We start from the raw sequence: 26,401 nt of genomic DNA, 5'->3' as shown, positions 1-26,401 counted from the left end.
AAATAGTCTTTCTCGACCACACAGCTCTCCCAAGATTCACCCCAGTGCTCTGCTTCCCCTTGGGCAAAAATACACATGGCACGCTTGCCCCCAGCCCCACTCCTCCAGATGCCTGCTGCCGTCTGGTGTTTGCTCTTGGCAGGGTCAGCCGTGCACCACTCTCCTCATACTCCCTGACCTCCTAGCAATGGATAACAGCCATGCCTCCCTCTTCTTTTAGCTGAAAAACACCACTTTCTCCTGGCTGGTTTCCCTCATTTCACTGGCCACAACTTTTGGGTCTGCTCTACTGGTCAACCTCCTTTACCCAACCCGGCCCTCACTCTGCTCGCCTCCGTCATCTCTCACACTCCCACGGCTCTGATGTCTGCCCTATGCCGAGACTTCCAGCTATGCCTCCCTGCCAGGCTCTCCACTGGGCTGCACTTGCTGGCAGGCAGTTGCCTGCTGGATGCCCCTAGGTTGGGTAACACACATCTCAGGCTGCATGTGTCCCAATAGGGATGCCCCCCTCCAGTAGGTCATCCCTCCCTCCGCCCCTCCCATGCTCCCTCGTGCTCTTCCCCCTCGCTGTGCCCACTGAGTCCTTCCCGCCTTCCCACTGGCCCTTCAGAGAGGCCAGCCCCGTTCTCGCCCAGCCGGGCTGCGCTGTGTCCTTTGCTTCAGCCCCTTGGGATTTCCATCATAGAGCTCTCTGAAACTTAAAAGTAATTCTTACATATTCCCCAGTTCTTTTCTTTTCTTCTTCTTCTTTTTTTTTTCCATCCTCGCCTTCTGAAGGGCATGGATTCACTCCAATTTCTTCACACTTCTATCATAGCGCTGAGCACGATGCCTGACACATCGGGGCCCTCAATTAATATTAGTTGAATTAAAAAAGTCATGAACAACATCAATTGTTGGCTTGCTATCTTTCAAGCACAGATATTCCATTTGATCTGCTCAGTAAGCCCATCACGTAGGTATTATGATCATGAATATTTAAAAGGGAAAGAAACCAGACCGGAATGGGTGAAATAATCTCCCCGAGGTCATGCTTGTATGAATGCCGGAGCTGGCGTCAGGACTTGAAGGCAGACGTTCCGGCTCTGGGCTGCCTCTCAGTCCTCCATCTGGGCTGGGAGGCTCGTCCACACACAGGCCATTGAGGGGAATTAGTGAGGACTACCGAGTAGTTGAAGTGGTAGGGAGGTATGGACTGGTGATATTTATTTGCACCAGCACTAGCACCCCCATCACGCCCATAACAGTGCACATGTTAGGTGCTTCTGCTTGCACGATGAGGCTGTTGTCTGCAAAGCTGGATTTGCTCAGTTTCAAACAACAGAGGAGCTGCTGGGACCAGCGTCTGGAGCTTTCAGGGAGGAATGTGGCCACAGGGCCACATCAAAGGCTGCCAGGACTCTGCTTCCCCTCCAGAATGGAGTGTGCTTGCACGGGGATGGCTCCTTTCTCATCCCTTTGTTTTCTGTTTCCAATTTGTTCAAATGACAAGGAGCTTTGAAGTACCTTAAACCAGCCCAGTGCAGGGGCTGGGAGCACGGAGTGGTGAGAAGTTTCCCGTTTCACTGGAAACATGCCAATTTTCCAGATGCTAATACAGAAAGACGCTTTTTTTTTTTTTTTAAAGCAGAGCTTGGGGCTCCTACAAGGGCCCTGTTTTTAGGGAGGGTGACAGTAAATTGATTCATTTACTTAGTTTGAAAGATGTGTACATCTTTCATATGTGTGAATGCGTGTGAATATGAAAAATATATATATATATTTTAAACCTTGGATCTAGAGTCTTATTCCTAAATTTATAATCGAGTCAACACAAAGATGTTTTCACTTCAATATTGAACTGGATGACTTGGGGAGGGTGAGGGCAAGTGAAGGCCACTTAGCAGTCATGCCACACATGAGTGGGAGGCAGAGAAAAGGAAGAACAAAGCCAATCTGTGTGCCAGAGTGGATGGGGGACAAGACTGGCCCTTCGTACGTGAGATGGGGGAGGTTGCTATGGTTTCCACCAGCCGACTTCTCCAGGCTGTGAAAGGCAGGCCCTTTCTTTCCAAGTGCATGTGGAAGGCCTTTGAAGCAGAGTCGAGGGTGAGGGGTGGTTGGTAGTATACGCCTGGATTTGGTGGCTTTCTGTGTGAGACCCTCCTGCCGGCGGGCCCTGCCCATCACCTCGTTCCTTAGCGGGAAGTTCTGTGGTTGAGGTCAGGGATGCGGGCTCTGCTTCCGTCTCGTGTCCAGCTCTGGCTCTTTCTGCCTGTGGGGCGTTGGCGGAGTCACTTAGGCCATGTGCAGTGGCAGGACTAAGCCCATCCCTAACTCACTGGGGGCCTCGGAGACGAGATGCAATGACATTTTCAATACCCTCGGCCTAGGCCTGCCCCTTGGCGAGTGCTTGGTGGGGGTGGCCATCGGGGGTCATCATTCTTTTCCTACTTCTTAACTTTGTTTGTTGCTGACATGTTCCAAGACCTCGGGAGTCTCACTTTTCCGTATCCACTAAGCAAGGGCGAGGGATCCAGTTAGTCCACACGGCCTGAGCACTGGCAGGGAGGCAGGCATTGGCGGGCACCTGGGACACAAGCCCCGATGGGACGCAGGCTGCCTGCTGCTGGGATTAGCCTGTGCCCCTCTGAGAGCCAGGCTGCTTGCACACTGACGGATTTTCGGCTTGATTGTTGGCTTGTGTTTGGGATGGAAGGAGGAGAAGGGTGCCCATGGAGGGATTTGTCCCTGCTCCTGCCTCGGTGAGGCCACCCTTGCTGCCCAGCCGGCCTTATCCTCTAGGACCCATGTCTGGTCACCACCTCTGGACTACCTTCCTATGCTCACCGCAGTCTGGTCAGGTTTTCAACCTTTTTACTCAGGGATGTTTACAAAGGCCAAACTATACATAAATGCTCTGTTTGGAAAGGAATGTCCCAGGATGCCTGGGTGGCTCAGCGGTTGAGTGTCTCCCTTTGGCTCAGGGCAAGACCCGGGGTCCTGGGATCAAGTCCCGCATTGGATTCCTCGCAGGGAGCCTGCTTCTCCCTCTGCCTGTGTCTCTGCCTCTCTCTGTGTGTCTCTCATGAATAAATACATAAAATCTTTTTTTTTTTTTATTTTTTTTTTATTTTTTTTTTTTACATAAAATCTTTAAAAAGAAAGAAAGGACTGTCCCTGCTGACACTTGATACGTTTCCAGATCTCTTCTGTGCGTGGAGCTCTGCAGAGCCTGGCGATGCAGACCCTGGCCCCCATGGTCCCTGGAGCAGATGGCTGCCCGTCCAAACGAGGGTTATCCCCCAGCATGAGTTTGCCTTGTCTGGAGATGGTTTTGGTGGTCACAGCCGGGATGCATGGGGGCCTCTACTGGTGTCCAGTGAGTGGAAGCTGGGGATGATGCTGAGCACCCCACACTGTGCAGGTATGGGGGGCCACAGAGAATGCTCTGGCCCGGAGCTCAGCAGTGCCGAGGCTGAGAAAGCCCGTTCTGAGCGCTCCTGCTCCTAGCTCCCACTCTCTGGCCCCTGTGCTGGATGGTGCGTCACTTGATGGCAGGGACTGTATCCGACTGGTCCTAAGCGATGTCAGTGCAATGAGTAATAATAGTATGTGTCTCAGTGGGTTCGCTGCTGCAGCCAACTTCTCTGGTCTGTTTACCAAATAGTGTCACTGGAGGCAAATGAGGAAGGACTTGGCTCAGCAGGACGCCCTGGGCTGAGTGCACAGGTTGCTGGGCTGTGCAGGCTCCCCTCACCACAGTCCCCTCCGCCACACCTGTCAACGTGCCCTGGCCTCGGGGCCACATGCTGGCCACAGGGCTGCACAGAAGCGGTCGCATATACTCCTCCCGGCCATCCTCCAAGGAAGGGCCCATGATCGTCCGCGTCTTACAGATGAGGAAATGGGCTCGGGAACTCAGAACTCTCCTGTCCGCTGTTCGACATCTGGTAAGCGCGGGAGCCCTGCGTTTGGCCATTTATGGCTCCTGGTAAGAACCCTGTTGCAGCCATAAAGCCAAGGCGGGACTCCACTTGCCCTGCCCTGGATCCATTTGCCGGTTCATTCGGAGTGAAAGCTGGGGCCTCGGCGTCCGCTCTATCATGTGGCAGGTGGTGGATGTGAGGGTTCGTGCCAGACGTGCTGTTTGGCCACACGCAGCCACGCTGCTGGCTGAGCTCCCTGCAGGGTACGCAGCAGGGCCCCGACAGGTCCCGTGGCCTGCTGTCAGGCTACGAGCAGCCCCCGAGAGGGAGGAGGGGTCACCGTGAGTCGTAGTACTGGCCACTTTGGTGGCGCAAGTGCTCCTGCCACACCTGGCTTCAGAACATCAACGCAACGCCAGTGACCACAGTCAGGAGGAGGTGCAGATGCTTGTGTCTGGCCAGCCGTGGGAGCTGGCTCCAGCACACCCCCGCGAGGGGCCGTGAGGAGGGGCCTGAGTCTGGCGTCCTACTCCCTGGGAACCTCCGTTTCTGCAAAGTGAGAAAATGCGGCCTCCCGTTGGCAGATGGCATAACGTGCATTTGGTAAATCACAAAGGGACGGATGCTCCTGGTGGTTTTCCGGCCCTGGCTGGGGGGCTCCGGCACCTTCGTTCCCTGGGTGGTACTGACTCTCAGGCGGGTTGCAGGGCTCCCTGCGGCAGGCTCTAGGCATATTGGCTCTAACCAGGCAACTGATGCCTATTAAAACCAAAGGTGGCTTCTGAATCTAAAGTAGGCACCCCGTGCCCCCCACCCCCCACCACCATCCCAGCTCCAGGGGAAGGATGGGAAGAACCACCCACAGTTCTGCAGATTGCTTTGTGCCCATTTGACAGGTGGGGCAATCTGCCTATCAGCGAGGTTGCTTGGCCTACCACGGTGGTGCAGGGAGCAGGTAACGGAGCCAGGATCCCCATCTGCTGTGTCTCCGGCTGTTCGGTCTCATGCAGAGACCAAAAGTGTTCTGTTTAGGAGACTGTCTCCCATGGCTCCAATCCCGGGCTAACCCCTTCGATCCTTCTGGAAGGAGAATGCAGGGAGTGTCAGTTAAAGTTGTCCATCCTGGGAGCTTCACTGTGGCTGTGCTGGGGGAGGAGAGGACGGAGGCTCCTCCAAGCCTTGGGGGTCCAGGAAGCCTGGCTGCAACAAGGCACACAGGGTGGGGGTGCAGGGGGAGCCTCCTCCCTGGAGCCAGCTGGGCCAGCTCCGGGCAGCAGTGGCAGGAACCCTGCAGCTTCTTCGGGGCAACCCCCTGTTGTGCTCAGATAGAGGGGAGAGGAGCCAGCCGGCACCCCTGGGTGGCGGGGTGGGCAGTCAGGGATTCATGCTTCCTCCCAGGCCCGAGGTCTTTCAGGACTGATCCTGATTGCAAGGACCTTCCCAGGGCACAGCTTTTACCCTCCCAATTCGGCTCTCAGTGGGGGTCTCCTTCTCACTTAACTTCCAAATTTACACCTCCCCGGGCTCCCTGGCATCCTATCTGGAGGTGTTGATGGGTGCTTAGCGGAGCTGGGAGGTGCTGGCTCCCCGCATCCCGCTGGCATCTCCGTCTCCCCCTCCACTCCGCAGGCTGCCAGGCAATGTTTCTCCGAGAGTGTCCTTGCTTACTTCGCGGCCACGGGGTCAGGAGGTGACGTTTGTTGGTCACAGGAGCCTCACCATCCTGCAGACACCACAGAACAGAGCAGGAACGTTTGCTTTCGTGGTTTTCGGCCAGACCCCCCGCAGGCCCCGGCCCTCACCCGGATCCCAGAGGAGGTCGGTCGCCTGCAGGTTGCCCCGGCGCTCCCACACTTGCCACAGGGTCCTGCTGGGCTGGCCACTCGCCGCTGTGCAGTGTCATCGCTGCACACCACCCGCTAAGGTATCAGAGCCTCGCGCATGTTTGAATGAAATACGGCGAATTTTCATCAGGATTCCGTGAGCAGAAGCAGGCGGTGCTGCCATTGAGATTAATTAGAGGGTGAGACCCACACTTTGGTACTGGCGACAGGCTATGAATTATACTCCTAGGGCACTTTTCATATTCTTTCTTCCACATCGCTCAGGTTTTTTTTTTTTTTTTTCTTTTTTTCTGGCAGTTCTGGTATCTTTGAAGACACACTGTTGACTCATTTTTTTCATCCACTCTGGACGGGTCTTTGAGAGCAGCCAGGGCAAAGACCAGTACATCATGCTTGTGTCCGAAGTTATCTGCAGGCGTTTCCTTTTACTCCAGAGGGCTTGAGGGATGCACTTTCTGTGCAGGCTTTGTGGGACCTGCAGATGATGTTCTAAAAAATCATACTGCGTGGGTCTGTAAGCTCTCTGAGCTAAGAATTTTTTTTCTTTTACATTCTTAAATGGTTGAAAAAAAAGACAAATGTTTTGTGACATGTGAAAATCACATGACATTCACATTTCAGTGTCCGTAAAGTTCTTGTGGGCCACACGGCAAGACCCTGTTGTCTCCACGTTGTCCACGGCCCCATCCGTGCTGCAGTGGCAGACTTGAATAGTTGCACCAGGGACTGCGTGGCTTGCAAAACGTTCAATATTTACTGTCTGGCCCTTTGCAGAAATCGTTTGTTGGCCCTGTTTCGGATGAGTATTTGCCAAGGTGGGCATGGCCTTAGTCTCTGAGCTGTCACCGAAGACATGCTGTGCTGGTGTCTTATTCCATGACAGGCTATATTTTTGGTAAGACTTTGGGTGTCTGGTGTCACTGAAGGCCATTGCGAGTCAGAGTCAAATGTGGTAACAGGGTCTCACCCCAAAGGGAAGGCCACGTGACTATATCCACTGAGGCAAAGTTGAGAGGCCTCCATCCATGCATTTGAGCGGTGGCGGCTTATTATTTGCCATTTATCACTGCGCCTTGAATGCTCAGCAAAGTGAAAAATAGTTTGCCAATGAACTAAAGTGGAAAATTAATTTTGGTTTTCCTCTGGTTGTAAGTAAATGCAAAAAATTAAAAATGGAGGCTTTCCTCGCTGGCACATTTTCATCTTAGGCTGAGTCCTACTCACTTTGGTCTGGGGGCCCCTTGCTTATTTCATTCAGAAAGTAATTCGTGCTGGCTGCTGAGAACTGTCCAGTGAGAAAGGAAAAATTCTCTTTTCTGTGTGGCCTTGCTCAGAGATTGTTGAAGGAAACAAATGGAGTGGTTGCATAGAAATACAGCATTTCTTGCTAAGAGCAAATATTATAAAGTTAACCTTCAGATGACCCGACATCACATAAGCTGCTGTCATGAGAAGACACAAAAAGAGCCAAGAACTTTAACAATTCCTCAAGGTTCTCATTTCCCATGGTTTATCAAGTATGGATAACAGAATGAGGTATTTCTCCTGAAACCGTTGGGAGTCTAATTTCAGTAAAATTCCCACTACATATTTTGAGTATGACCATGAGCTGTTAATAAACTCTGAGAAAAATCTTCCTGACTTGCTAACTCAAGGAAATCAACTCTGGTTTATGCTGTCATATTAAATATCCGGACTTTGCCAGTTGGTATCATAGGTAAGGCTTCTTGGTTGGTTGGTTGGTTGGTTGGTTGGTTGGTTGGTTGGTTTCTTAAGCCAACAGGTTGGTGCTTGGGCACAGAAGAGATGATTCACTTCCCCTGGTACCCACCTTCTGACCAGTCCCACCAGCCCTGACTCAGTGTGACAGTTACGAAACGGCCAGCTCTGGGCAGAAGACTGAAGGAGAGGATGGAGGGTTTAGGGATTGTGGAGGGGACCTGCAGCTATGCCAGGCTGGGTGCCTTTTCCTTGCTGCCCTCAGTTCTGCTCCTGTGGCAATCCTAAACTGCATGGTAAGAGGCACGATGCAGGCACAAGACATTCCCTCGTTGAGTTGTGACAGGATAGTGAGTGGCCATTGGCGGAGGGTTATCAACTCTCCATATCAAAGCTCACCATATGGGGCCTGGTGATATAGGGACAAAACCTCATGTGGATTTCAACACTTTAGCATAGCTGCTCATATTAATGGAGCATCAGGACATGTTGAAAATCACTTTAATGAATTCAAGGAAGCAAATAAGAGTGATTTTTCTTTTTTAAGATTTTGTTTATTTATTCATGAGAGAGAGAGAGAGACACAGAGACAGAGACAGAGATAGGCAGAGGGAGAAGCAGGCTCCCTGCAGGGAGCCCGACATTGGACTCTATCCAGGTCTCCAGGATCACTCCCTGGGCTGAAGGTGGTGCTAAACTGCTGAGCCACCTGGGCTGCCCAAGAGTGATTTTTTAAAACATTTAACAACTGTTGGGCACAGGCCCTGACCTCTAAGAATCAATGTGGTTAGAGACCAGGCCCAGGTGTACCAGAGAGTATGGGCCAAATATCAGTGGCATAAATCATTTTTAGAAACATTTCTCAATAGGTTACCAAATAAAAGTATTTTGGGTTCAAAAAGATGAATTTCAGTTATGTGGAAAGTTTATTTTTTCAGCGTGCCACATGTCCCAGCAATTCAGGGTCTCTGCAGGCACCTGGCCCTCACGCACCCCCAGGTGTGGGCTGAGCTGGATCTTGTGGATTCAAGGTGCGTGGCACAGTGCTAGGGGGGCCGGCTCTGTGTGAGTGCAGACCAGTGTGAGTGTGTTGTGCGGGAGGCAACGGGAAGATGCTGAGGGTCATGGAGTGGGACACCCACCTAGGATGGGGTAGGGGCTTTGAAAAGGTGGCCTGAGGTGGCCCAGAGTGCTCGTAGCCAGCACTGGCTGGGCGGGGAAAGGCGAGGAGCAAGCACAAGCAGGAGAGACCACAGGGAGAGTGGGGGGCTGTGCAGCCCGTCTGCAGAGTTTCAGCAGCTCCTCGTGGTGGACGGGAGGAGGCTGGCCAGATGGGCAAAGATCGCGTTACAAGGAGTCTCCTATGTCATGCTTCAGCGTTTGGATTTCATTCCCAAGACGATGAGAAGTCGCTGAAGGATTTTTACGGTGGAGGGGATGGTTTGATAAGTTCAGGTTTCTGTTTTAGAAAGGTAAGGCTTCTGGCAATGAAACTGGAGGCAGGAGCCCAGTGATGAAGCTGGTAGAGTAACACAAGCATGAGATGATGAAAACCTCACCTGAGATATTATCAGGTGGGGATTCATGACAGTGGATTGAACCAGGGCAGAGCAAGGAGAAGGCTGGGTGGACGCATGGCCTCAGCCCAGTGACGGGGATGGGCTCCCGATGTGAAGAAGGGTGGGGTAAGTGAGGCATCCGGGGGTGCGAACAGGAGCAGTGCCCAGGCTTGGCCATTGGCTGGGGGCGGAGGCTGGCTCTAGGTTCTAGCATCATCATCCCCAGAGAGAGAACTTAGAAGAAGGAGAATTGGGAGGAGTCCTGTGGATGCTGCCTCCTTTCATCAAACTGTATTCTCTTCTGATGGTAAAAGTCATGCCTGTCTGATGCAGGAAATTCAGAAAGAGAAAACCCAAAGCCACGGGAGCTGAAAGAGGTTGCCCATTCATAGGACACCAGTAGCGAGAAGAAGCCATTTGGAACTACATGTGTAAACATTGATGAATCTCAAAATGCTGAGCAAAAAATCAAGTTCTGGGGGTGCCTGGGCGGGGGGGGGGTGCTCAGTCAATGAAGCATCTGCCTTCAGCTCAGATCGGGATCTCAGGGTCCTGGGATCAAGCCTCGTGTCGGGCTCCCTGCTCAGAGGACGGTCTGCTTCTCCTTCTCCCTCTGCTCCTCCCCCCTGCTCTTTCTTTCTCTCTCTCTCTCTCTCTCCGATAAATAGATAAAAAGTCCTGCCCTGACATAAACAGTATAAAATATTGTCAACATACATTTGACAGCATTCAAAACAATACCACGCTTTGCTAAAGGAATCATACACTTCTACGAATACAAATCACAGGAAAGATGTGCACTGAATTCAGGGCAATGTTCATCTGAGAAGGGGGTGTAAAAAAAAAAGAAGGGGGTGTAATTGGAGAAAGATATAATTAGGGAAAAGATGTCGACTGTTTTGATAACACTTATTTCTTCAGCAGTAATGTGTCACTGTACAGTGTTATTCATTTTTACTTCTATGTGCCTGAAATATGTCATAATTTTTCCAAGTCATCAAAAACCCATCACCCCAGACCATCATTTTAACATATCCCTAGGAACAACGCTGCACTGGGTAAGCTTTCTTACCCAGAGCCTTCACAGAGATGCCCAGGCCCTACAGCCCTTCCTGCCCACCTCAAGGTCAGGGCTTCTGGCTTGCACCCCGGTACCTTGTCTGGGGTCACCATTGGTGGTGCACCAATGTATCCGTGGTGTTTGGCCCTCCTGGCTTCTGCAGGATCTCTCACGCTCTTCTTTTTAGAGATCACAAGACGGATTGAAGAAATAAGGTGTCTGAGTTGCCACTCCTGATTAAGAATCCACAATCCATGATTCAACCCACTGAGAATGACCCTGGGCACCGACCACCTTGTTCCTGCCCAGATCAAGGAAACACACGGCCCGAGGACGCAGTCCCGCTGTTAACAGTATGCTGCTCGGGTGTTGTGCTCAGCTGGTGTTCCGTAGACTGGCTCCTAAATTGGATTTCATTTTCAGGACCAGGGTGAAATGAAGAAATAATTTCACATACTGTACATTTATTGAAATCATATCAAAATAAGCAATGAAGGAAAATTTCTCTTGGTAATATAATTTCAAGGATCATTTCATGAGTGTGCAGCTAGGAAAACATCGAGGTGTGATAACCACGAGGAGGAACCGTCTGCGCTCTATTTTGAGCGTAAAAGAAGAAGATGGGGGGTCACCTGGTTGCTTCTGCTGAATCCTTGCAAAGTCTCTCCTTCCTGTCCCTGCTTCCTCCGCTTTAGCACGTCCGTGCTACCTGCTGGCGATTTTTTTGCAGTCTTCCAGATCGCAAGTCAAGTATCATTTCTTTATCATGATAGGGGACCCGAGATTATGATTATTGTCATTTTGGCCCATGCATGGCTTTGGCTAAGGGCCAGGCAACCAGCTGGTTTCGATCACTTCAGAAAGCAAAGATTCATTTGTGATCCGATGCAGGCTGAGCCAGACATTTTTCACCAATTTGGGCTCACCTGAGGATGACTCACTTCACAAATTTACAGGCATTCACCAAAATTGTATAATTTCACAGAAGTTTTATGGCAGGTTAAAATGTGAAATTGACTCAGGCATAGACAGAGTGATATCTTTGTGAAATGTAATCATTTCTCTCTATTGCCAAGAGGGAGCGGCTTCTGAAGTGAGCTGATGGCCCGAGTAGAGATGCCCGTCGGCCTGCCTCCCCCGGCCCCTCGGTGTGGCGCGGATTTCGCTTACGTTGACCCAAGTGTGAATTTGCAGGGTCCGATTAGCTTATTTTCAACAGCTTTTTCAATAAGCTAAGGTGTCAATAAGCTAAGGTGTCAATCTCCTCCAGTTCCGTTTCCGCGAAGCTGGAGCTTGGATCCGGCTGTATTTTATGTTTTATTTACCACCCTCCACCTCCTCTCCCCCAAAGCTCGGTCCATTTATCCTGTTATGCATTCAAGGTTAATGCAAAGTCTGGGGTGTGAATTAGCGGGAAATGAAAGGCTGATGAGCCAGGTGGGACCAGCTGTGTCCCCCACCCCCCAAAACTTCCTTCTCTAATTTCTGGTCCTGAGGCGGAGTGCTCTGATAAATGTACAGAGGACAGTCCCAGGAGAGGTGGCTTCTTTTGTGCGGGCCACAATCAGACTGTCCTCCCCAGTGAAAGGGATATTGAGCGGGAGATTTCCCAGCATGGTAAGGCCCCTGGCAGGGCGAGCACTGTGAGCCCAGAGCTGCTGGCCTTCCCAGGTTATCAGACGCCCGATAATCAGCGTCCTCCGCTTGCTGCCTTCCCCGCCCTCCTGGCTGCCTGATTGTGCCGCACATCTTGCGGAGTCTCCGAGCTAGGTGCAATCAGCAGGAGTAGTCGTCTGAAATAAAGGTGTCTTTGGCTTTCATGCACGTTTTGTGAGACAAAAGGGATAAAGAAAGTAGTTCAAAGACTGCGAGGTTAAAGCGAATAAGGGACCGAATTGCCCCTGCAGTGTTTCTGAAGAGAACTGGCAGCCAGGAACCAGCTCGGGAAGGAATCCCTCATTATGGGATGGTCAATTTAACAGTAATTTCATGTCAGTGAATTTTTTGAGTGATTACTGCGGATCTCGCACCGTACCTCATGGATTGGTATGATCGTGTTTAAGGGGAGGTCACATGCAGATGTTAGGTGTGCAGCTTGGTGCGTTTTTTTAATTTTTAAAAAAATTTTTAAAAATTTTTTAGTTTTTTGAATTTTTTCTTTTTTTTATTTTTATTTTTTAGCTTGGTGCGTTTTTTACACGCATGTCTGCTCCTCTAACTACCACTCGCATCAAGATAGAACATGTCCAGTAAGTCAGAGGGCACCTTCCCGTCCCCTCCGCGTCCAGACCTACCACCTCCATAACCCACCTGGCCAAGGTAACCACTATTCTGACTTCTGCTGCAACAGATTACTTTTGCCCGTTGAACTCGACGGAAATGGAGTCAGGCATCCTCTCCATTGGAATCTGGCTTCTCTGCTTGACGCTATGCCTGAGATTCATCTGTGGCCGAGAGCGTTTCTCTGTCTTACTATCGCTCTTTTTTAACAGCTACACGGTGTTCTATTGTATGAACAGACCACATTTATTCATCTGTTCTATTGTTGGTAGACATTTGGGTTGTTTCCAGTGTTTGGACAGACGAACCTGCCATAAACATTCTCGTTTGTGCTTCTGGTGGACATTTTTGTCCATTTCTTTTTGATAGACACCTAGAAGTGGAACAGCTGCATCACAGGGTCAGCATTGGATTTTATTCGTTTGTTTAGCTTTGTAGATAACATCCACCGGTTTTCCAAAGTGTCTGTAAGTGTATTACTATTATATTAGTAATATATGTGGATTGTGGTCACTCGGCATCCTTTTTCGCACTTGGTACTGTCAAATATTTAAATTTTAGCTTCTCAGCAATGTTTTCATAATTTAATTATTCTGGTGACTAATGATGCTGAATAGGTACCTGTTCATATGCTTTCTGGACACTTGACATCCTCTGCTTTGAAGTACTTCTTCAAGTTCTTTGCCCAATTTTGAACATTGTGTTTTCTATCTTTTTCTTATTGATTTGTTGGAGCTCTTTATATATCCAGGACAAAAATATGGATCTATAGATATCTTTTCTCCATCTGTGGCTTGATTTGTCATTCTCTTAATGGTGTCTTTTGATGAAGACGTTCTTGATTTTTCTGAAGTCTAGTATATCCATCTTTTTTTTTATTTTTATACTATTTTGGGGTACCTTTTAATTTTTTTTGTACCTTTTTAAAGAAAATTTTGCCTGCCCCAAAGTCATGAAGGTATTCTCTTCTGCTTTCTTCTAGAAGCATTATAGTTTGACCTTTCTTTTTTAGGGTTATAATTTATCTGGAATTGATTTGTGTTCATTGTGTGAGGCAGGAGTAAAGATTTACTTGTTCCCCCCCCCCCAACAGGTGTCCATTTGGCTAGAGTCATTTTTTTTTAAGATTTTATTTATTTATTTGACAGAGAGAGGAAGAGAGCACAAGTGGGGAGAGTAGCAGCAGGTAGAGGGAGAGGGAGAAGCAGACTCCTGCTGAGCAGGGAGCTCAATGCAGAGCTCAATCCCAGGACCTTGAGATCATGACCTGAGCTGAAGGCAGACACTTAACTGACTGAGTTACTCAGTGCCCCATTGGCCAGGGACATTTATTGGAAATATTTTTTTCCTACTACATTGCGGTGATATACTGTTTCAGTCGTTCTCTGTAACTTAATTCTTATAATAACTCCCAAATACATCTACTGATTTTATTCCTACCACACATATGAAAAACTGGAAACTCAGAGAGATTAGATAACTCATTCTGGCCATACAGCAAGAACCTAAGGCTTAGAACTTCACTATCTGCCTTTGCAGACACATGCTGCTCCTGCATTTTTTTTTTTCATGCTCGGTAAATGGTCTGACAAAGTGGACAGGGAACGCTACATAATCAGACTGCAGGGTGAGTGGATTGCATCACATCTCTGGTGAGTGTCCTTTACAGCCAGTGTCTCTTGGCAGGGCTCAGTCCAGACTCAGGTCAAAGTAGACCTGGTGATTTCTCAGTATTGGAGAAGTGAACACTGGTGCATCCTGAAGAAGAATCTGGATATTTCACCCTTCCACAGAGACACAGATAGAGGACCACTTGTCCAGTCTTCCCCTATTTGCCCAGAAGACTTCCCTGATGGAGCATGCCCAGTTCCACTCCAATCGTGTGTCTTTGGGTTTTGTGGAGGAAAGATCTGGATTAACGTAGAGATGTCACAATGGAGGCTTCTGTCCCGGGACTGGCCTTAACAAAGACAAAGGCAGACTTCAAAGATTTACCATCAGTACCCGGGGCACTTGGGAGTAATAAAGTGAACCCATCATTCAACAAATATGTTTTTGAGTATGCTTTGTGGTTCCAGGCACTGGCAGTGAACAAAAGAGACGGGGACCCTTATTCCCAGGGAGCTTACATTTCAGATAAGGATATTATGATAAAGTTGTTTCAGGCTGACATACTGGGAGCTTTTTCATTTAAAGATCAGTTGAACTCCAGCAAATTCCTTCCCTCCTCTGCCAAGCTTCTCCACTCCCACAGGCATTTGAGAACCCAGTACTTCCAGACCGTAACCATAGGCAGTCTCCCCAATTCCTTACCTATTTTCTAGTAATTTCCACTTCATCTCCAAAGATTGAAAAACGCAAGGACCACTTGATGTACCTTGGAAAGGCAGTCGGTCCTAATTGGTTCTGGTGGGTGAATTCAATTGTAGGCATTACTGTTTGTGCTTCTACCACCGACCAAGTGACACACAGCTGTCCTCATCGTCATTCTGAAGACCTTTTCAAAACTGCCTTCAGCAAGAGTACAAGTCTCTCCTTATCAATAAGGAAATCGGTGTTGGACTTAATCCTGTAAATCACTGGTTTCTCTTCTCCTAGGCCTTTTTCCTGTGGATATTATATCAAATCATTTCAAATGCAGCCTGTGGCCTAAGACATGGATTTGGACAAATTGTGCCTGCTGCCGGCATCTTACGCTCCCCTGGATCTGCTGAGATACAACAGGTTGCATTTAAAGGTTGCATAAACCTTTAACAAAAGGTTTCCATTCTTTTATTGATCTTCAGTTTTTCTGCCACATATTTTTTGCCCAGGTCCCCCTTATAATACTTTATTCCATGAATTCAGTCCAGCATGCATTTATAAGGTATTTACCAGTGACAGACTATGATATGTCCTGAGGTTAAAATGAATGAATAGGACCCAGTACTTTGCACAAGTAGTTTACAACCTACTTTTGGAGGAACCCTTATACCATCATCTATTGCACCAAGCAAAATGGAATAAACCCACATAGAGGTGCTGGTGGCAGTAGAAGCATTTACTAGTTATTAAGCATTTATTATGCACTAGGCACCCCATTTGCATGTTGCAAATGTTCTCTTTAACTTCAGGGCAACCCTTCAAAGTAGATTTAATTATCCCTCTTTTACAGAATTGAGGCTTGGAGGGGATGAATGACACACTCAAGGTTTTGCAGCTGGCATATGAAGATCAAAGACTTAAATCCAGGACCACCTGGCTGCAAGGCTGGCTCTGCCCTCCCCTCCCGCCCTCTTCTCCAAGAGGGAGAAAACAGAGGAGGACCAGATGAATTCTAATTTAGAGAAAGGCAGTGACATTGGAGATGTTTTTAATCAAAGTTTTTCATTTGGAAATAATTGAAGGTTCACATGCAGTTTTAAGAAGTAATACAGATATGCCATGTACCTTTTACCCTATTTTCCCCTAATGGTAACATCTTAAAAAAACTATAATGCCGGGGGTGCCTGGGTAGCTCAGCTGGTTAAGCCTTGGACCCTTAATCTCTGCTCAGCTCATGATCTGAGGGTCTCCATCTCAGGGTTATGAGTTCAGGCCTCCTTAAAAAAATAAAGTAAAAAAAAATAAAACAAAACTATAGTGCAATATCACAACTAGTATACTGACACGATACAAGTCAAAACAGAACATTTCCACCCCATAAGGACCCCTCCTGTTGACTTTTTTATAGCTCCACCCACTTCCCTCTTGCTCCTCCCTCTCCTTAATCCCTGACAAGCATTTACCTGTTCTTCATTTCTAACATCTTGTCATGCCAAGAATGTTATATAAATGAAATCAAACAGCATGCAGCCTTTGGGATTGGCTTTTGCACTCAGCATAATTAATTCTTCAGAGACTCATTCAGGCTGTTCCATGTATAAATAGTTCATTTGTTTTTAATGCTGAATAATATCCCATGATATAGATGTACCATGGTTTGCTTAACTAGTTGCTCACTGAAGAACACATGGATTTTTCCCAGTTTTTGGCTATTATAAATAAAGCTGTTGGAAACATTCACGTACAGTTTTTTTTGTGTGCACACAAGTCTTCATTTTTCTGGGATGAGTGCCCAGGAGTGTAATAGTATGTTGTATGGTAGTTGCATGTTTAGCTTTTCAAAAGACTGCCAAACTGTTTTCCAGAGTGACTGTACCATTTCTCATTCTTGCCAGCAACATATGAGTGATGCAGTATTTCTGCTTCCTTGCCAGCATTTGGTGTTGTCACTATTTTTTATTTTAGCCATTCTGATAGATATATAGTGATGTCTCATTGTGGTTTTAATTTGCATTTCCTTAACAGATAATGATGTGGAGCATCTTTTTGCATGCTTATTTGCCATCTGTATATGCTCATTGGTGAAATGTATCTTTCTGCCTTTTGACCTTTATCTAATTGGATGGTTTGTTTTTCTTACTACTGAGTTTTGACAGGTTTTTTTTTTTAATGTATTCTAGCCATTTGTTGGATATGTGGTTCACAGATATTTTCTCAAATATTTGCAAATATATCCCTTTTCATCCTCTAAACAAGGTATTCACCATGCAAAATATCTTGATTTTGAGGAGGTCCAGTTTTTCAGTTTTCCTTTAGGGGTTCATTCTCTTAGTTCAAGTCTGAGAACTCTTTGCCTAGTCCCAGATCCCACAGATACTCTAGTACTTTGTTTTTCCTAAAGTATTTATAGTTCTATATTTTCCATTTATTTCATAGCCTATTTTGAGATAATTTTTTGTATAAGCTGTGAGATTTAGTTCAAGGATAATGTTTCAACCTTTAAGTGTCCAATTGCTTCAGCACCATTTGTTTCAAAAGATACCTTTCCTTACTCAGAAAACTATAGAACACTCATGAAAGAAATTGAGGAAGACACAAAGAAATGGAAAAATGTTCCATGCTCATGGACTGGAAGAACAAATATTGTAAAAATGTCTATGCTACCCAAAGCAATCTACACATTCAAGGCAGTTCCTATCAAAATACCATCAACATTTTTTACAGAGCTAAAACAAACTATACCAAGATTTGTATGGAACCAGAAAAGACCCTGAATAGCCAGAGGAATGTTGAGAAAGAAAATCAAAACTAGTGGCATCACAATTCTGGACTTCAAGCTCTATTACAAAGCTGTGATCAAGACAGTATGGTACTCACACAAAAAAGGACACATAGATCAATGGAACAGAATAGAGAACTCAGACATGGATCCTCAACTCTGTGGTCAACTCATCTTCAACAAAGCAAGAAAGAATATCCAGTGGGAAAAAAACAGTCTCTTCAACAAATGGTGTTGGGAAAACTGGACAGCCACATGCACAAGAATGAAACTGGACCATTTTCTGTTCTTTCTTTTTTTTAAGATTTTATTTATTTATTCATGAAAGACACAGGGAGAGAGAGGCAGAGTCATAGGCAGAGAGAGAAGCAGGCTTCATGCAGGGAACCCGATGTGGGACTCGATCCTGGGACTCCAGGATCATGCCCTGAGCTGAAGGCAGGTGCTCAATTGCTGAGCCACCCATGCATCCCAAAACAGAGCCATTTTCTTACACCATATAGAAAAATAAATTCAAAATGGATGAAGGAACTAAATGTGAGGAGAAATGTAAATCCTAGAGGAGAACACAGGCTGCAACCTCTGTGACCTCGGCTGCAGCAACACTTTGCTAGACACATCTCCAAAGGCAAGGGAAACAAAGGCAAAAATGAACTATTGGGACTTCATCAAGATAAAAAGCTTTTGGACAGCAAAGGAAACAGTCGACAAAGCCAAAAGACAACCACCAGAATGGGAGAAGATATTTGCGAATGGCATACGGGTAAAGGAAAAATCCAAAATCTATAAAGAATTTGTCAAACTCAACACCCAAAGAACAAGTAATCCAATCAAGAAATGGACAGAAGACATGAACAGACATTTCTCCAAAGAAGACATACAAATGACCAACAGACACACGAAGAAGTGTTCAACATCACCCAGCATCAGGAAAATACAAATCAAACCACAATGAGAAACCACCTCACACCAGTGAGAATGGCTAAAATTAACAAGTCAGGAAATGACAGATGTTGACGAGGATGTGGAGAAAGGGGAACCCTTGTACGCCGTTGGTGGGAATGAACGCTGGTACAGCCACTCTGGAAAACTGTGGAGGTTCCTCAGAAAGTTGAAAATAGAGCTACCCTGTAACCCAGAAATTGCATTACTTGGGATTTGCCCCAAAGATACAAATGCAGTGAACCAAAGGAACACCTGCACCCCAATGTTTATAGCAGCAATGTCCACATTAGCCAAACAATGGAAAGAGACCAGCTGTCCATTGAGAGCTGAATGGATAAAGAAGATGTGATGTATATATGTGTATACATCACACACACACACACACACACATAGGAATACTACTCAGCCTCCAAAAAATGAAATCTTGTCATTTGCAATGACATGAATGGAACTAGAGGATATTATGCTAAGTGAAATAAGTCAATCAGGGAAAGACCATTATATGATCTCGCTCATATGTGGAATTTAAGAAACAAAACAGAGGGACATAAGAGAAGAGTGGAAAAAATAAAATAAGACAAAATCAGATGGGAGACAAACCATAAGAGACTCTTAAAAATCATAGGAAACAAACAGAGGGTTGCTGGAGGGAAGGGGAGTGGGGGGACAGGGACTGGGTCACTGGTGATGGGCATTAAGGAGGGCTGTGATGTAATGAGCACTAGGTGTTATATAAGACTGATAAATCCCTGACCTCTATCTTTGAAACCAGTAATACATTATATGTTAATTTATTGAATTTAAATGAAAAAAGATACCTTTCCTCCACTGAATTGCTTTTGTACCTTCATCAAAATCAGTTGGACATATTTGTGTGGGTGCCTTTCTGAGTTCATCATTCTGTTCCATTGATATAGGTGTCCAACAATCTGCCAGTGCCACATGGTCTTGATTACCGAAGGTATATAGTGAATCTTAAAATTGGGTAGATTGGTTTCTCCCAGTTTATTCTCCTTTAAAAAAATTGTTTTAGCTACTCTAAGTCCTTTATATTTCCATATAAATTGTCTATATTGATAAAAAAATCTTGCTGGGATTTTGATAGAAATCATGTTAAACCTACAGATCCATTTAGGGAGAACTGATTTCTTTACTATGTTGACTCTTTCAATCCATGAACATGGGATGTCTCTCTACTTATATCTTCTTTGATTCCTTTTGTTAATGTTGTGTCATTTTCAACACACATGTCCTACGCATGTTCTGTTAGATTCACACCTAGTACTTTATTTTTTATTTATTTTTATAGTGCATGGTATTATGACTGAGCTTTTGATACCCATGCATTCATTGTTACTATATATAAATGTAATTTATTTTTATATGTTTATGTTGTCTCTGGCAGCCTTATTGAACTTACAAGTTTTAAGAACTTTTTTGTAGACATTTGGGGGATATTCTATGTAGACAAACATGTCATATATAAATAAAGACCATTTTCTTTCTTTCTTTCCAGTCTGGTTTTGTAGTAGGGCAATACTAGCTTTATAAGATAAACTGAGAATTATTCCTCTTTCTGGACAGAATTGTGTAGAATTGATGTTAATTTTTTTAAAGTTTCGTAGAATTCTTAAGTGAAGCCATCAGGCCTGGATCTTTGGAGGGAACAGAGCTTTTAATTATAAATTCAATTTTCTTGATTGCTATCAGGCTAGTCAAATTATGTATTTCATATTGGGTGAGTTGTGGTAGTTTGTGTTTTCAGGGAATTGGTCCATTTAATCTCAGTTGTCAGATTTATGTGTAGAGTTATTCTTAGTATTTACTTATTATTATTATTTTTTAAAATAAATTTATTTTTTATTGGTGTTCAATTTGCCAACATACAGAATAACACCCAGTGCTCATCCCGTCAAGTGCCCACCTCAGTGCCCGCCACCCAGTCACACCCACCCCCCGCCCACCACCCGTTCCACCACCCCTAGTTCGCTTCCCAGAGTTAGGAGTTTTCATGTACTGTCTCCCTTTCTGATATTTCCCACTTATTTTTTCTCCTTTCCCCTTATTATTTTTCAAATGTCTGTAAGTTCTGTAGTGATATCTTTCTATTTCATTCCTGTTATTAGTAATCGATTTCTTCTCTTTTTTTATTTGTCAGTTTTATTTATACCAGTACTGTTCTATTGATTTTCTCTATTGTTTTTCTGTTTTTGATTTCATTGATTTCTGTTTTACCTTTATCATTCCATCCTTCTGCCACCTTTGGGATTACTTTGCTCTTCTTTTCCTAGCTGTTTGAGGTGGGAGCTTAGGTTGTTAATTTGAAACTGCCCCTCTTTTCTATTGTTTGCACTTAGTGCTATAAATGCACTGCTGTAGCTGTGTCTCACAAATGTTGATGTGCTGTATTTTTATTTTCATTCAGCTCACTTTTTTATTTCCTTTGAGATGTCCTCTTTGACTCATTGATTATTTAGAAGTATGTTGCTTAGTTTCCAAGTGTTTGGAGATTTTCCTGTTATATTCCTGTTATTGATTTCTAGTCTGATTCCACTGTAGTCAGAAAACACACTCTGTAGGATTTCAACTCTTTCAAGTTTGTTGATGTTTGTTTTATGGCTCAGGAAATGGTGTATTCTGGTATATGTTCTACGGCTACTTGGAAATAATATGTATTCTGCTGTAGTTGGGTGCAGTAGTTTAATTTTTTAATACTTTATTTATTTATTTGTGAGAGACAGAGAGAGGCAGAGACACAGGCAGAGGGAGAAGCAGGTTCCCCATGGGGAGTCCAATGCAGGTCTCAATCCCAGGACCCAGGGATCATGACCTGAACCAAAGGCAGACACACAACCACTGAGCTACCCAGGTGCCCTTCTTCAGTGTTTTAAAAATGTTGATTAGATCTTGTTGGTCGGCGGTGGTGTCCGTCAGTTCTTCCATCTGCTTGCTGGTTTTGTGACCATTTCTTCTATCAACAGTTGAGAGAGGGGTGTTAAAATTCTCTAAGTATAATTTCAGATTTGTCTGCTAATCCTCTCAGTTCTATCAGCTTTTGCTTCACATGTTCGCAGCTCTGTTGTGCGAGACATGCACAGTTATGATTCCCATGTCGCCTTGGTAGATTGATTTTTTTTATCATTATGCATTGTTCCTCTCTTACTCTGGTAATTTTCTTTGCTCTAAGGTCTACTTTGTCTGATATTACTACAGCTACTCCTGCTTTCCTTGGATTAATGTTTCCATTCTTTTACTTCCGACCTGCCTATATTGCAATATTTAAAGTGAGTTTTTTGTGGATAGCAAATGATCAGGTCATATAAGCCACTCCACAAACGATTGTCTTTTATTTTGTGTATTGAGACCACCTGCATTTAATGCAACTATAGATAAGTTAGGGCTTAAGTCAACCCTTTTCTTTTGTATTCTGCTTTTTCTGTTTTATTCATTTCTCTGTTCTCTATTTTCTTGTCCTTCCTTCCTATGGGTTATTGGACATTTCTTACAACTTCATTATCATTTAACTATAACGTTTCCCAGTATGTTCCTGTATAGCTTTTTTTAATGGTTACTCTAGGGATGAGGTATTGGATATAAAACTCATCACATTACATACATATATACATGATATATATACACATAATATAAATACATACCATGTATGTACTATCATGTGTGTACCTCATCATGTATACATGCTATTTATATAAGCATACATGAGATATATTTCTATATATATGATATGTATGCATGATGTATATGACGTCATGTATTTATGTACTTACGTATATATACATCTCATGTGTGTATATAATGCAAATGCACAGATTAAAAGATGAAAGTTAGTGCATTCGATTCCAAAACATGACCCAGCCATTTGCTATCCACATGAAACTCACTTTAAATACAGCCATCTAGGCAGCTTGAAAGTAAAAGGATGGAAAGAGATATATCACACAAACATCAATCAAAGGAATGCAGGAAGAGCTATATTAAGTAGCTATCTATATAAAATCACAGTCCCCTGTCATCATTTTGCCAGTTCAAGCGACATACAGAAACTTTACCTCCCTGTATATCCTTTTATCCTCCTGCATTTATAATACAATGGTTTAAAATAGTTCCTCTACGTACATTTAAAACCACATCATGTGATTTTTGCCTCAACTGTTAAACATACCTCACAAAACTCAAGAGTTTGTATATATTGTATTTATCCATACTTTTGCTCACTGTGTTCTTTCTTCCTTCCTGGTGTTCCAGTTTCTTTCCTTTATCTTTTCCTTTCTATTTAGAGAGAACTACCTTTACCATTCTCTTAGGGTAAGCCTGCTGGCCACAGATTTTCTTTGTTTTTTCTTTTTCCTGTTTGACGTCCTCTTCATTTCTGAATGATACTTTCCTGAGGTATAGGATTCTAGGTTGAAAGTTCTGTTGTTGTTGTTGTTGTTTAAGCATTTGAGAGATATTGTGTTACTTCCCTCTGGCCTCCTTGGTTTCAGGAATTCCAGTAAATGTATTTGCCAGAGGGAGAAAAGAGAGAGAGATAGAGTGCTATTTAAATATTGTGAGAAATTTCTGCCTCTAGGTTCCTTAGCCACCTTGGGATCATGGGCAATGGAGAGAATTCAGCATGAAACAGTCATAACATATTGATAAGAGTTAAGTGAATACTTTTAAAGGGTTCTTTATCAGTGACCAAAAAGAGGGAAACATTGATGTCACTCGTTTGGCCAGGTATACAGGTCATGATGCCTTCCTTTATATAATACAAGGTAAGGCACAGGAATTAATTAAGATCATAGAGACACTGTAACCAAGAGGAGTTAGGGTATTGGAAAACTAACCATAGCTTGTGCATTTTGTACCCAAATGGTGGTTTATGGGAGATTTGTACTCTGCTTAATGTCATCTCAGCTCCCATGGTCCCTGGAGAGTGGGGCCCTGGCTCTGGATGGGAGAGATCAGAGGAGGGCAGGGTGTGATTAAGTGGATGAAGGCAGCTGTGTAGTCACAGCCTCCGTGATGTGACAGGAGGGTAGAGGTGGAGGTATATTATGTCCCACCTCAGCTAGGCTATGAGTCACTTCCAGACACAGGATAACAGGCACCACGTCTTTTAAATAATGGGTTGACATTTATCTCTTCTAGAAATGACTGTAGCGTTTAGAAGTCATTTTGCCCTCGCCAGATACGGGAGATCTAGCCTAGAAATTGTCTTCAAAATCCATCATCCTGCCAGTGCTGATCAGGAAGGAGGGAGAGATACTGAAATCACCAGATAATCAAAGGTCCTCCACTCTTCTGGCTGTGCATGCAGTGGGATCAATAGGGCAAGGCAGGGGCATTCCACCATCTGGGAAAGAATGGGTTTCAGAGTAGCTCTCCTGGGCCGTGCTTCATGCGATTTATCCACACCTCTCCGTTAGGAAAAAATCAATTCTTCTCTAGCATTGCCTGGTGGCTCTGTACTTTCCCTTCCCTGATTCCATCATTCTCTGTACATTCATTTAAGATAATCTCTCTAACAGCTCCACTGACAAAGGGGAGGTGCCAAGTGTCACAAATTCTGTTGACTTCTTAAGTGGAAATGAAAATAAACCTCAGTGTGCTTTCTTGGTGAAGATGCGTCTTGTGATTTATTTTTGTTAAGTGAGGTGTATGTGAAGCACAGCATAGAGTGACAGGTGTTATTTGAAATGATGACCCCCCAGCAGGGGGGCACGGTGCAGAGAGGCAATTGGGGCCGAGTCCTGAAGGCAGATGAGTGACAGGCTGCGGATGGGAAACTGACTCACATCCAATGATGGGCTTTGCTGGACCCGAAGAACACAGCAGATTGTATTCCTACGACATCCACAGCTGTGGTCTGTGACCACCTTTGCACGCACAGTTTCAAACCTACAAGGGCAAGTGTGTGTCCCCTGAAGCCACCAACTGGGACCATTGGGCCAGGTCCATCCCGCAGATTTGGAGGGACCCAACAGTGCTTCTTGTTTACCCTTCATATTAAAAAAAAATGGGCAGATTTTATATAAAAATTCAGGCATAGAGTTTCTCTTGAAGAATGGGGTCGGGCAACCCCAGTCCTCTGCCTGCATCAGCTGAAGTCAGGGGTACTCGGCCTCAAGCGGAGGCTCTCGGGTTAGCCCAGGCCTGCCCAGCCTGCTTTGTGCCTTGGTGGCACCTGCTGGCTCCTGGTGGCATGTCCTCTCGGGATGCTGATGGGGCAGGGGGCTGAAGGGAGGAGACCACGCTGAGGCTTGAGTCAGCAACTTACTCAGTCCTGCGGGGGAAAGTCAAAGTGACACCAGCTTTTGGAGCATCCTCTAACACTTTTATTTGAGAAGGGATTCTCTTGAAAGTAATAGCACTGCTAATGAAAATTGATTTTTCTTTCCAACAGTTTATTTTCCAGAGAACAAACACAGGGAATTCTTAAACACATGTGCTGATGGTTGATAGCACAGGCCTGGAGGAATGAAGTCCTCCAGGGAAAAGCATGTTAGTATTGGTCTTAGGAGCCTTTGGTGGTTCCGTCTCAGGAAATGGGTTCATGGCCAACTTTCAAATGGGCCGAGAGGTGGTGGGAGGGGGCCCCTGGGGGTGGCCAGCTTGTCCTCAGTGCCCTGCTCTGTTCCCCCATGTACCTGTGCCCACAGCTGCCAGAGATCCTCATCACACTGCATTCTGTGAAATTGTCTGTGAATTATCTACCTCGCCTTCCAGAAGGTCAACCCCTCGGCTGCCTAATAACATCTCACATTCACTGCATGCTGAAGATGTGCCAGCTATAGTGCCAGGCACTTTATCTGAATTAACTCAGCCTGTCTTCTCGGTGACCCTTGGAGACAGGTGTGTGTAGCATCCCCATTTTTCAGATGAAAGAACCAAAATGCGTGGACACTTCATTATTCACCAACGGGCAGAACTGGCAAGTTTGAATATTCACAAATTTGTTGAAGTGTGTCTAAGCAGTGTAGCACTTGAATGATTTAATTTTTATTACAACTACTTTATGGATGTACATATTATACGTTATAGTGTAAATTATATGTTTGTACATTTTTATTGCTATACAGACTTGTTTACACAGATCACATATATGTAATTTATGGGCGATTTAAGGGATGTTCAAGGGCAATTTAAGACCAAATGGTCCTTCGTTTTTTTTCTTTGAGGCTCTCAACAAAACCAACCACACCCATTTGCTGGATTTTCTGTGTCATTTTTTAAACAATTAAGCACCAGTGAACATACCCATCTACCTCAGGACGTGTGTGGAATGAATTTCATAAGCGAAATTGAGGAGTCACAGGGTACAAACGTTTTAAATTTTGATAGATATTGCCAAATTTCCTTCCCCAAAATGCTGTGCCAGTTGATGTTTGAGCCAAAAGTATAGAGAGAACCCACTTTCCCACACCTGGACACTGGATTGTTACAGATGTGTGTACATGTGTGTATGATCGTGTTTGCCAAACTAAGAAAAAGAGAAGGTATTTTTTTTTTTATTGAGGTGAAACTCACGTGACAAAAAATTTAGCCATTTTATTACGATTTTATTTACTTATTTGAGAGAGAGCATGGGCGAGGGGAAGGGCGGAGGCAGAGGGAGAAGCAGACTCCCCGCTGAGCAGGGAGCCCGACCAGGGGCTCATTGTGGGACCCCGGAATCATGCCCTGAGCCGAAGGCAGATGCTTAACCTACTGAGCTCCTCAAGCGCCCCCAAATTTAACCATTTTAAAGTGTACATTGCAGTGGCATTTGTACGTTCACGATGTTATGCAACCAGCGCCTCTATCCAGTTCCAAATCATCTCATCTCACCGAATGAAGACCCTGTACCCCTTACTTCCTTCCTATTCATGCCTCCCCCCAGTTCCTAGCAACTGCTAATTTGCTTTCATGTTTGTGGATTTTCCTATTCTGGACGTTTCCCATAAAGGGAATCATATAATATGGGATCCTTTGTGTCTGGTTTCTTTTACCTAGCATGA

At 45.2% G+C, this 26,401-nt stretch overlaps 1 protein-coding gene across 19 annotated transcripts in view; it reads left to right on the top strand.

Moving 5' to 3' along the window:
* C28H10orf90 (chromosome 28 C10orf90 homolog) overlaps positions 1 to 26,401 on the top strand; it is a 214,997-nt gene that overhangs the window by 94,160 nt on the left and 94,436 nt on the right. For 9 of the 19 annotated variants that reach the window (XR_007406748.1, XR_007406744.1, XR_007406743.1 and 6 more), the window contains exon 3: positions 12,275 to 12,412. The exons of the other annotated variants lie outside the window; for them this stretch is intronic. Coding sequence is in view for 6 of the 9 variants with exons in the window: in XM_049103204.1 (XP_048959161.1) it covers positions 12,275 to 12,412 (138 nt within the window). In the remaining 3 variants the exon portion in view is untranslated. The remainder of the gene's footprint in view (positions 1 to 12,274; positions 12,413 to 26,401) is intronic. 19 annotated transcript variants of the gene reach the window in all.

The sequence above is a fragment of the Canis lupus genome, chromosome 28, assembly GCF_003254725.2.
Source record: "Canis lupus dingo isolate Sandy chromosome 28, ASM325472v2, whole genome shotgun sequence".
NCBI classification, from domain to species: Eukaryota; Metazoa; Chordata; class Mammalia; order Carnivora; family Canidae; genus Canis; species Canis lupus.
Note: the sequence above shows the minus strand (reverse complement) of the source record. Positions and strands in the feature narration are given on the sequence as shown.